At 33.3% G+C, this 13121-nt stretch overlaps 1 protein-coding gene across 2 annotated transcripts in view; it reads left to right on the forward strand.

Annotated features, from left to right (window-relative positions):
* Nucleotides 1–13121, forward strand: part of BANK1 (B cell scaffold protein with ankyrin repeats 1) — a 289852-nt gene that overhangs the window by 227304 nt on the left and 49427 nt on the right. For both annotated transcript variants that reach the window (XM_019024929.4, XM_063705448.1), the window contains exons 8-9: nt 8958–9036; nt 12637–12945. In XM_019024929.4, coding sequence (XP_018880474.4) covers nt 8958–9036; nt 12637–12945 — 388 coding nt within the window. The remainder of the gene's footprint in view (nt 1–8957; nt 9037–12636; nt 12946–13121) is intronic.

Here is a 13121-nt window from a genome sequence, read left to right on the forward strand (position 1 = left end):
TTTGTTTCATTTGTCAAATAACACTTATCTAACAACAAAAGAGTATAATCTGTGTGGGAAATTGCTAGGTGTTCAAGTAGTATTATATGTTTGCTTCTAACTTGGATTTCAGAAGTTGCTCGCTCCTCTGTGTTTAGATAAATGCAATGTCCAACAACTTGTGGTGATGACAATTCTAGTCTTTTATTACTCAGCTTGTTTTTGTTTGTTTGTTTGTTTTACCATTTGGTTTTCGTTGACCCGTAATCAAATTATCAAAGACTTGGAAGAAAGAACAAAAAAAAAAAAAATTGCCTCTTAGTTTTATAAATGTAAACCTGGGTTCCTCTTCACTAACTTCAATCTGCCAACCTGGAAACATGTCAATTCATTCATTATTTAGTTTCTATGTAGTTTTTTTCCAAATTAAAGCAACTTTTTGAACAATTATATTGAGGTATTCAAAGCAGCAAGATGATTTGTACTGTGGACATAGTGTTACTTTGCATTTCCTCTATAGACTTTTATTAACATGATTTTGAAACTAAAACTGATTTCAAGATTTTAGAATGCTCAAAAGCAAAGTTTTTTGCTACTGTCTGGTACACCCCGTTGTTATAGGAATAGAAAACCTGAGTTAGGTTCTGAATGCAGCAATTATAGATTCGTGTATTGAGCCAAGTTCCTTAATCAATTATTCGCTATTCTCTTATATACTCTGTATCTCATCCATAGCCAACTTCTTTTTCCCTACTGTTGGTGCTCCTGGAATGAAACACCCTTCTGAGTCAGCACTGGTCCTCTCTTACATCATTTTATGCTGGGAGAAGACCAGCTAGTTTTAATGTTAGCCTAAAGAAGTTCTTGTTATAATATCAACATTATAAAATCAAATATAAGCCATTTGGGAATTAAACCCCTTGTAGAATCATCTGAGAGTCTTCTGTCCCCAACCCTGCTGACATTCAGCTCTTTGAGTACCTTACATATCATAGTCTACAGGAATGGTGGCCCCAGGAGAATTTCCATTTATAGCCCTCCTTAATTTCTGCTAGTTCAAATGGTCCACTATTGACCCATCATCACATCTGTCAGGTGTGATTTCTTGCACCTGAAAATAGGGATTTTTTTTAAATCATAGTAAGCTATGAAAAGGAGGAGGTCTTTTTTTTTAATCTTTTGAAGATTTGGAGGTCTTTATTTTTAATCTTTATATTCCAATTTGAACACATCTGATCTTCACTCAACATTATAATTGAATATAAATGTTTACATAAACACAATTTGGTCATATTAAAAAATAGGGCAACATAAAAATTATTTTTTAACAAAATGACAATTTTAAGGCAGATAATAGAGATAATTTTCGAGTGCTTTCTATGTACAAAGCTCTGTGCTAAGCACTTGATAGGTCTTATTTAATTTTCACAAAAACCCTGCGAGATAAGGTACATTTATGGTCATTTTCACATCCAGAGAGGCCAAGAGAGAAGGATGTCCTTCAGTTCATGTAATTAATAAGGCAAAGAGTAAGAATTGAATCCAAGTCTGACAATATCCCTAATCTCAAACTCTTAACCTATACAACCTAAAGATGTTTAAATGGGATATTTAATAGCAATATCAGTTATGATTATCATCATTATCATAATTGAGATACGTCTAATACTCCACAACTAGAGTATAGTAAAAATTGTTGACTTCACTCTTCCTATCAAAATGTACATCTTCTCCCAAAATCCACCTGCTTCTTTGATTGGGTAACTTTGCTCTTTGCCTTTTGCATATGGCCTGCTCAACTTTGCTTTTGCTTGCTCCATTCTCCTTACCAAGAAAACCCACATTGTTCCCTCCTCCACCAACTCATGTACTGTCTTGTTCATCTGTTAGATAAATAAACATGCATTAGCTACTGGAACCAGATTCAGAAATTATCTCTTAGATTCTACTCATCCTTCTAAACTCAGGCCTAATTATTCCAAGTAGAATTATTACAAGTTTACTCTCTATTGCACTATTTAGTCAAATGAGTCAAATTTAGTCAAAATTAAAGGACTATAATTTCTTCGTGGTTGTCACTTTGATTTTCCCAGCTAAATATTCAGTCAGCATCCTGGGAGTATTTCACATCTCTTGTATACCCCTGGAAACTTGCCTATTATTATAGTATTATACACACAAGAAACATTTACAAGGTATTTTCGACTAATTTAGCAGCATTGGTGTTGTCATGCCTAAATATGTTAGATGGCATGTCTGAAGTACATACTAAGAATTTCCCAGAGCTCAGTTTTTGCATGTTTTGGTAAAGTTATCTACACCAGAAATTCATTCTTAATATCTTATTCAAGGTGTTTTATCTGAGTTCTGAATACCATTCTGAAATCAAGGAAGGCAAATTCAGGATGATTCTGTCTTTTAGCTTCAACCTTTGACTTATGTAATTATGTCATCTTTCTGACTATCTCTGACATTTTTCTATCTTTCTTGTTTTCTTTTTTGCTAAACCCCTTCTTTTTCCTATCTTCTCACCATCCAACTTCATTTCTAAATGGTAGACATAACTATGTGGCTTTTGTTTGATTTTAGTGTATTGTTTAGGAGTGTCTGATACCCAATTAATTAGTTTTATTCCATGTCAGGCTTATTTAAATTTTTTTAATTTTTATAAAGGAATATAGCAATATTTGAATAAATATAATTTATAGTTTGAAATTCAGTTTCTTCTATCTATGCATTTTTTTGGTATCTTTTTGACTGAATTTTGACTTTGTACTTTGTTATTCTGCAATTTAATTCTTACTGATCAAATTAATAGTTTACTTGGTCATCATACAACTAACTACCTTCTGCCTTCCAAGTTGGTAAATACCATAACTTCATAAAGAAATTGAAAGAGTCACCATTTTATAGTTACATCCCCACTCCAAATTTAATTTCAAATATTCCAGAAAGCAATGCAAAAAGACTTAAGATGTAGATTAAATTGACCTCAAACTTCTCATCAAAGTGCATAGAAAATGTGATTTTAATCAGTGTCTTTATCTCTAAATAACAAAAGTTATTTGGAGGAGTGTCCTGGAAAAGACGGTTGTAAACAATAGTACTGGTTACCAGACAGTGAGCTGAGCAGAAACTTACATGCCATGTTTGACCCCTTTCCTCCAGCCTTTGGCATCAAAGCTGTGAAAAATCGTGTTCATACTCTCTCCTGGATATTTCTTATATTTGCGTTCTCCAGTAAATATTTTCTTCCACTAATCCTCATTACCTTTTGCTTTGACTATCAATATAGCCCTTCTCCCTCTTACCCACTGTTACTAGAATTATTTTTCTAAAATATGGGCAGGAACATGATACTTTCCACTTCTTAAGAAACAATTACATACACCAAAGTCGTTTGAACTTTATAAAATAAAACCTTAATGCACCAACATATCTTCACACTCAAATATATCCTTCCATGCAACCTAACCAAACCAACTAAAACCATCCACGAAGTATTCTGGCTGTTTTGTTCATGGTCCCCCATTGGCCACTAATATTTCATCCTTTTCTTTGCAGATTAAAACTAAACTTATATTTTAAGACTCAGATTTAATATCATCTATTCTGTGAAATTGTCTATCCCACCCACTCAGTGGAAATGATTGCATGTTTCTATCTTATAGTATTTTGTAAGCATATGCATATTTTAAATGTATGTTTCATTTTGCCTAATCTATATTGTTTGTCTTCTCCACTAATTATAAAATATTGGAAGTTGGGGATCATGAAACCTTCATATGTGGGTATCCTGTATTTCCTGGTATAGTGTTTTGTGCATGTGACCTCCGGATATTATCACCTTCCATCTCCATAGCCCTTGCCTGTAATGAAGCACTCTCCAACATTTTTTATTCATTTTTGAAAAATCAAATCTGAAGCAAAATTGTCCTATACCCCCTCTTCACATTATGGCTCCTGAAAAGAAACTCTATACATGATGCATTGGATTCATCACCCTCGTTTAACTTTTTTAAGCTTCATCAACCCAGTATGAATTCACACAATTCCATTGTAATTTCCGTCATCAGGGTCACCGGTGACTTGGACTGGAAGACCTGATTAACTATTTTCAGGACTTTTCTTTTTCACACTTGGTGACGCATTTAACATTTGTGATTTACTTAAAACCCTCTCTCCTGATTTTTCTGACATATCTCCCTTCTGGTTTTTCCCTTTGCTTCCGTAACTGTTTTCTTCTAATATCCTTTTCTGAATTCTAGAATCTAGACCTCAGAAAAGCTAGGAGCTAAAGACATGACCACGAATAATAAGGTTAGAGATATAAATTAAGGGCAGCAGAGTGGATAAGATGACTCTTATCCACTGTGGATAAGAATGGATACAGGGAGAGTGCATTCTGTAAAAAGAAAGGAGGGACAAAGATGAAACCCAGGAAAAGCAAAGTTATAAAGATAGTTGGTCAGTGCAGACCATAGACTACATTTAAAAACAACTTTTTCCTGGAAAAATATTCAAATTATTACAAGTTTTAGTGTGATACATTGTTTTAATATTATATCAGTGTATGAAAAATAGAATAAACAAGTTGTTATCTACAGGTTATTTTCAGACTTGGGGTTCCATCATTTTAAATGAAGGTAGTTATCTTTTACATTTATAGTTACAGTCTTAACAAAGAACTGGATTTTAATTTTATCATTCCATTTTAGTGACAGAGATGGTCAGAGGCATTTGGCCCAATAAAGGTGCTGACACCTCACAGATACAGCCACAACTATGGTGGGCTTGAAACAAAGAGTATTAAAATAGGGCTAGAATATCTTTTAAAAGGACAGGTCCTCAAGCCTGATATTCATAACTGTAGTTAAAGCTGAATCATGGGCAAAGATTAAGGCCAAGAGCTTTCAGCACTGGGACCAGGGGTCCTATGGGTCACCACCACCAGAGGTCAGCTGGAATGTGGCCTCAGAGGGAGAGAGAAGCCTGGGGTGAGCACAGGTCAGAATGAGAGATGTGCCAGTCACAGAAGCCAACCCTCCATCGACATTTTGAAAGCTAACCATTTTCAGTTCTGCCTTCCTAAGATTGAGAGACAAGGTCACAATATGCCTACTGCTTCTTTCTCCGTTTCTACAAAGCAGGGGATCAAACCACAATTAGAAAATTGCATTTCCTGTTGTGCTGAATGAGACTTTGTTCACCTGATCACAGTATCTTTTCATAACTTTAGTTTTCTATAATAAGATCCTGTCTGAAAAATAGTGTATGTATACTCAGGTTATTCTAATGAAATTTTAACCCATACAAAGAAAATTTCTACTTTTATTTTCCTTGAGTTTAACAGCTTTATTTCTATTTTATTCCTTTTCATTCCTCTCTCAACTGTGGATGGAGTTCCTCCTTAATTTTGCACTCAGCATTTCAATTCCTGTAATATAAAAAGAAACTTTCATGGGAAATTATATGAATGTGCTTTTAGGTCATATCCGTAGATAGCCTAGGGAAAAACATTAAAAGATGTAATTAGAACTAAGACATTACTCTCCTATAATGTGCCCTTCAAGTTTTGTTTTTGAGAATGTGTTTTCTGTTATTTATGGTTTTAGTATAACATCGATCATTACTTTTAATATTTAGTAAGAATAATATATATTTTTCTATTCAAATATTATCTCTAATTCTTCAGCCTAGTACATTTATTTGGGGTAATACAAAGAATGTTACAAGGTCAACTTGTCACTCTTCAAACATATATTTGTCTTCATATTCTTATCCCGTGGGCTGCAATGTGCTTTATAAAAGCTGGTAAAAATCACTCATAACCAACACTGTGGAAAGTTGTGCAAGAGTTGGGGCAATTACAATATCTTCAGAATCTCATAAAATGATTTGGAAACCAACTGCCATGTGAAGATTGTTTTTATTCCCTTCCTCAATATCAGAATATTATGATCAATTTGTACAGGACCAGATGTCAAAGCCATGTGGAACTTCATATACCTCAGTCAACAAGATATTCTCTTTTTAATTTATCTTTGATAATGAATGATTTTAATTTATTACATTAAACATTCTGTGCTACAAGGACTATCTGTGGGTTGAAATATTACATTAAGCATGTTCAGCTAATAGATTCTGTCATTTAATCTTAATCTTTCATTTACAGAAGTGGGAATCAATGTGTGTGTCAAGATAATTATTTAATCCAATCTCCAAACCCAAAAGCAAATGAATAAAACTTTTACTCTGATCATCTATTTCTTTTCTTTCTTTCTTTTTTTTTTTCCGAGACAGAGTCTCGCTCTGTCGGCCAGGCTGGAGTGCAGTGGTGCGATCTTGGCTTACTGCAACCTCTGCCTCCTGGGCTCCAGCAATTCTCCTGCCTCAGCCTCCCGAGTAGCTGGGATTACACGGGTGTGCCACCATGCCCAACTAATTTTTGTATTTTTAGTAGAGACAAGGTTTCACCATGTTGGCCAGGCTGGTCTTGAACTCCTGACCTCAGGTAATCCACCATGCCTGGCCTGCTCTGATCATCTGTTTCTTAATTCTCTATTTCACCTCTAAGGACTGAGTTTGTTGTTGTGAAATAAATAAAATATTGTATTCTAATAATTTTTTATTTATCTTCCTCTTCCAATAAAAATGTGATTAGTTTTAAAATGGGAAATATATCTCTTTTTCTATTTTCAATTTACTTTCCCCAATAGTTAACAGAGCATTTAGCAGATAGTAGGCCTACAAAAATATTTGACAAATGAATGAATAAAAGAAACATGCTTGCTTAAAAGTAGGCGTATATCTTAGATGAAGGAAGATCAAATATGCAGATTACATTTATTGAGCAGTTACTATGTGGTAGATGTGATATGTGTCTTGCTTACATTATTCTGATTTAATTCTCCCATCAAACTGATGACATAGATATTACTATCCACATTTTGCAGGATATAATATTGAGGCTAAGAGTTAAGTGTCTGGCCTAATGTCACACAGCTAATATATGATAGAGCTGCGATTTGTACTTAAATTGACTCCAAAGTCTATGTTCCGTCTACTCCATCACACAGCCAAGGATTAAAGTGATTAGATGTCAGAATGTCTTCAGACTCATCTTTGAAGCCATCATTGATTTTATTGAAGAATTATTAATATATTATTAGACCTGGCATGTTTTTCAAAATAAATATGATTGTAAGTGTAGGGAACCTAAGTAAGAAGCATTGGTTTTTTAGCATAAATATTTCTACAGAGCATTTTATTCTGGAGAAAACAATTACTCCCTGCATAGTCTGATTATATAAAATATCAATTGTACATAATATTTATGAAAGTTTTCAAATCAACCTAGACTTTTTTCTTAATTTAGAGGCAGATTCTTTTGAGACATTATTGGGTTCAGGGTATTTGGCTTTTTGTACAAATGTCATATGGCTTCAGTTATGACACAAAAACAATTCCGTTAGGTTTCAACCTCAGTACATACACATCCAGCCACATACTTGCCTAATGCCAGTTTATTAATTCACAGTGATTTTGAGCTCATAATGCCCAAGCTTGTGAATAATATATAGGAATTTTTGCATAATTCTCAAAATCTTTGTAAACCATTGCTACTAATAAATTAGTAAAAAAAAATCCTTGAAATGGTTTTGGGAGTACTATGGATTTTTAAAATATATTTTTGACCTACCTTATGAAATATATAGGTGAAGCTAATTGGAAACAAAGATTAGCTATATTAAACAATGATTTTAATACCAAAGCATACAAATATCAATCAAAATGTCAAACCTTCTACTAAAACTACACAATTTTTCATATTGGAATTTAGTGGAGTCCATCAAAGGGAAAATATAATTGAAATATAAAATGAGTTATTGCATCAGGCTCAGTAAGAAATACTGAAAATATTTTATTTTCAAAATTCCGTGGGAAATTAGGGACTGTTTTGCTTCTCTGGATGGCATTAGTGTTTAAAAAAAATTAATGAGTTCCATTGGGCTCTCTTTGGCCAAAGTGGGTGATAAACTTAATTGACGAAGTCAAAATGCAGGTGAAATACCTTTGCATATCAAAGCTACTATAAATTTCAAAATGCTTTAATATGGATGCTTCTAATTTTTGAAGGGACATTTCAAATGCAGAACAAATGGCCTAAATTATTTCAATTAATTTTTTAAGAACAGAAACGTAAGTCATTTGAATAATCCCTTGGAGTTCATGGTAACAAAACACGTCCTATGTTAAATCCAGTCAATCTCCATCCCTTTCCCTAGATGCTTTTGCACAAATAGAACCATCACTAGTATTAGCTTTCTCTCTGAGCACCAGTATGCACCACAACTGTAGACTCCATGTCTCTTTAGAGATTATAAAGAAAGACTAGCAATTCTGGAGATAAGAGGTTTCTGTCATTTCTCAGTTAATTCTGCCTTTGAAGTACATATAGTGGAACTGTTTTCAGAAAGACAAATAAAGAGAAGTACCCTTACTGGATTTATTTCTTTTTTGTAAAGATGGAGAATAAACCACTTTATAATTTCATTGTCTTTCACTGTATTACAGTAATTGTAATTAAGAATATCTTTTGAACTGTAAAAGATATAGAAATGTTCAAAAGGAAGAAAAGCTCATAGTTTTCAAGAGAAATAGTTGTGTTCAATTTTATTCAGAACTTCTTTATTACACTTAAACTTAATGATTATTGCCTCCTTTGCATCTTAAAGCTATTTCAATAGGTTTTATTTTTAAAGCAATTCATTGTTTATTATAAATGTACTATTTCCCTCGTTACACTTTTAGTACTGTGTGCCATTGAGCATTTATAGATGGCACAAATATATTATCCAAGATCTGTAATATAATAAAGTATTTAAATAAAAACAAAAACTATTTCTTATTTGCACAGGCATCCAGTGCATATTTATTAAGATTAATGCATATTATTAAAAATTACATTTTTTCAGATCCAAGAAATTGACATAAATAATGAGCAAGAAAATGATTATGAAGAGGATATTGCCTCATTTTCCACATATATTCCTTGTAAGTTTTTCTATGTTATATATATATATGACATATTCATATATATATCACATATATATGTGACTTATGGAAGATGTAACTGAAAAAGCAAGACTGAAGAGAATGTGGCACGGTATTTAATTAACTGATTGGCTTTTAATTTGTAATACAGACACTACTACATCATATTCCTAATTTAAATACTTTTAATAAGTTCAAGTTTTAAAAATCAAATACTGATTTTTCCTACCCAGAGGGAATACACAAATAACTCTGTTATGACTATGTGGACTATTTGACAACTACATTTTTAAAGTTTTTTAAAAACTCATAACCACATTACTTGTAGACCTTAGTTTTCTCAGTTATGAAATGAGAATATTGAACTAGAATACTCTCTAAGGTCCTCCCAGGCTCTAATATCTGTGATTCTACATTCTAATGTCTGAAGAATAATTCAGGATGTTCCTACATGTATATAAATGTATATGTGTATATAAATGTATATATATACACATATATACATGTATATATAAACGTGTATATATACGCGTTTATATGTGTATGTAAACTCCACCCATTATGCCAGGTTTTATTGGCATACAGCTCAACAGCTTCACCAGCATGTTTGGTAGGAATCTCACATCCAACATTTTTGAAAGTTCTGATTCCTGCCATTGCCAAACCTCTCCACCTGCTGACTTCCCCATCTCAGTAAGTGAAAACTCCTTCCCTCCTTTGTTCAAGTCAGTTAAAAAATCCTTGAAAGTCATCCTTGGCATTTTTACTTTCTCTCCTACCCCGTATGCAATCAGTCTTACAATACTGTTGACTCTGCCTTCAAAACATTCCCAGCATTCAGCCATTTCTCTCCCCTTTCATTATCCTAGTCCACACCGTCATCAATTCTCCCCTTGTTTACTGCAATAACACAGTGGAGAACTGGAGGGTCATTGTCACTTCCTACATTGCAAGCTTGGCAATGAACGGAAATTTTTCTATTGTTATGACTCAGGAGGGAGGATTGCTACTGGTATTTATTGGGTAGAGATAGAAGGACTGCTGCTAAATATAGAAAGCCTTCAATAGCAACTTCCACATTTGCTGCCTCTGATATTCTATACTTCATGAAAGGACTAAACACCTTTCATAAAGAACTAAACACTTTTCTGCTCCAAATCCTCCAATATCTCCCCATTGTACTCATAACCTTTCTCATCCCCTACAAGGCCCTAATCTTTGTGTTCCCATCTCTCACCATTCTCTTACTCGTTCACAAACCAATAATGTGCCTGCCTCAGGGCATTTGCACTTTCTATTCCTTCTGTACACTTTCTCCTTATATGCTCAATACTTGCTTCACTTCTTTCTTCATTTTATGACACCCTACTCTTCATTTCACTTTACCTGCTCCTTTTCTTCATTGCACTTATCAACATTTAATATGATATATTATTTATCTGGTTGTTGTTTATTGCCTGTATTCTCTTTCTAAATCACATGCTCAAAGGGATTAGGGCTTTTTATTCACTGTTTTGATTGTATCCCCAGTAGCTGTAACAGAACATAGTCTATGCCTAATGAAACGTTATTGACCACAAGTTTTTCAAATGATGGGGACCTGCAAATCAAATAAAGTTAAATACAAGTAAATGCCTTCACTAGCATACTTTAGCAAAATTAGTAAACTCTTCAAGTTATTGCAGGACACAAAAAATGCTAAATATTAAATTAATGGATTAATGCACCAAGCTTTAAAGTTATACATCTTATCATTTAAATTATAATAAAAGTGATTATAAAGCCCATCATTGAAAATGACCATATATTTATCATGACGTTTAATTTTCAGAAGAATTGACTGTAATAATAAAACATTATTTCAATTCTTCATAAAGAAAAATTTCACTTTTGCAGTTTGAAACTACAAACTCTCTTGTATATGAAACTGTGTGTGACTGGGCTCAAGCCAGTCTCTTTCATGAGTGAGAGGGTGAAGCACAGAACCCTAGCTCAGTGGATTTCCATTGGTATTACCATTACAACAAAGCATGCTAAAACACACCAACTCATTAAATCTGACTTTCCGGGGCTGAAACCCAAGTTTGGGCATATTTGATGACAAGTACCATTCAGATTCTGTTGCTTATTCAGTATTAAGAAACACTGAATATATAAGCAGAAGTGTGGCTAAGAATAATTTCCTATAGTGTGAATGTAATTCTGAGTTGATGACTGATTTGCCCATACAGAAATAATAAAGTTCCTTTGCTAGCCTGAGCAATAATTTTTTCCATCCATTCCATCATCTACTCCATCAGCATTTCTAGAGACTACTTTATTTCAGGCTTAGTGTTTTGTGTTAAGGATAGAAAAATGAATGAGATCTGTGCAGATAGATTATACAAAAACAAATAACTATCCACTCTGCCCAGGCTGGTAATTAAAGAATCTTGGTTTAGTTCTCGTACTGGAAACTGTATCTTTCTTCTTTCTCACATGAAAGAATAGAAAAACAAAAAAAGAAAATTCCATATAATAATATGGGCTACCATCATGGGCATGATTTTTCTACATTCTATAGTGTAATTCTTCATTTTAAAGAAGTCTTTCTTCTCTACATTGTGCTGTTTGGGATTTTAAGCTATATTTTAGCTTAGCAACATTTTAATACAGCAATTTCTTGCCTTGACAAGGAAAACAATTCACATATTCAAAGGTCTGTTACAGAGGTTCCAAAGTCTGTTTAGAAATTCCAAAAGACTGTTTTAAATTTTTTGAATCCTTTATTTAGAGAATATTTTTATAAAGAAAATTTAATAAAAGTTTTTTCTGAAGATTTAAAGTCATTGCATTATAATTTCTTTTTTTCTGCTTTCTTCCTGAGTGTTTAAAGAGCATTTACTGTATATAATATAAAAACAAATAATGGTATGGTTGTCAGAGTAGAGGGAATTTGGATCATTTGGTTAAATTTCTGGGTAGAATGCATTTATAGGTAAAGAACTGATCCTCAGAAAGATTTACCTACTGTTGGTGATTTACATGCCTTTTTCACCAAAAAGAATAACTTTTCCCAAGTAATAGCTCCAAAGTTAATACAGTATCTGCAAATGATTTACTATAAGGAATTATAAAATTATTATAGTTATCTGTAAAGATCAATATATATTAAAATAACTAAATAAGAGTCATAGATTCATTTCTATTTATTATTTACAAGCAAGTAAAGGTTTGTGTCTTTTTTCATTACGTTTTCCATCATTTATTATTTTATTGGGTCAGTTATATTGTTTTCTAATAAAAATGCAAGGATGCTATCAAATATATGAATTTGTTCAAACAATAACTCTAAAGAATCAGAATATCGTTATCTGCATGAGTGTGTCATATACACAGATAGCAAGACATAATGGAGCTTTGACTGTTCATTTGGTAAGTATTTTAAAAACCCAGAAATAAATGACTGTTCACTAAAAGTTACACATTTGACAGCTTTTCACTATATCAGGTCATAAAAGTTTTATTAGCAGTACTACTATTTCTGTACAATTTTACAAAATATGAAATGCCTTCAGATGGTGTGTTTAAATGAAATCATGCAATCTTCATCATAAACAGCCACACAGAACCCAGCATTTCATCATGAAAGCAGGAAGACATACGGGCAGAGTGCAGATGGAGCTGAGGCAAATGAAATGGAAAGGGAAGGAAAACAGAATGGATCAGGCATGGAGACCAAACACAGCCCACTAGAGGTTGGCAGTGAGAGTTCTGAAGACCAGTATGATGACTTGTATGTGTTCATTCCTGGTGCTGATCCAGAAAATAATTCACAAGAGCCACTCATGAGCAGCAGACCTCCTCTCCCCCCGCCGCGACCTGTAGCTAATGCCTTCCAACTGGAAAGACCTCACTTCACCTTACCAGGTAAATTTAAGGTTAGAAAAAAACAAAACAAAACAAAGACAAATCTTTGACAGGCTTACATAGCAAATAGTGCAGTGGCAAATCTATACAGAGCAGATCAGCTTTTGAAACCAATAGCAACATTCTTCCTATTCTTTAAAAACTAAGGCCTGGGAAATGAGGCAAGAGATACCTAC

This window comes from Gorilla gorilla, chromosome 3 (genome assembly GCF_029281585.2).
Source record: "Gorilla gorilla gorilla isolate KB3781 chromosome 3, NHGRI_mGorGor1-v2.1_pri, whole genome shotgun sequence".
Classification (NCBI taxonomy): Eukaryota; Metazoa; Chordata; class Mammalia; order Primates; family Hominidae; genus Gorilla; species Gorilla gorilla.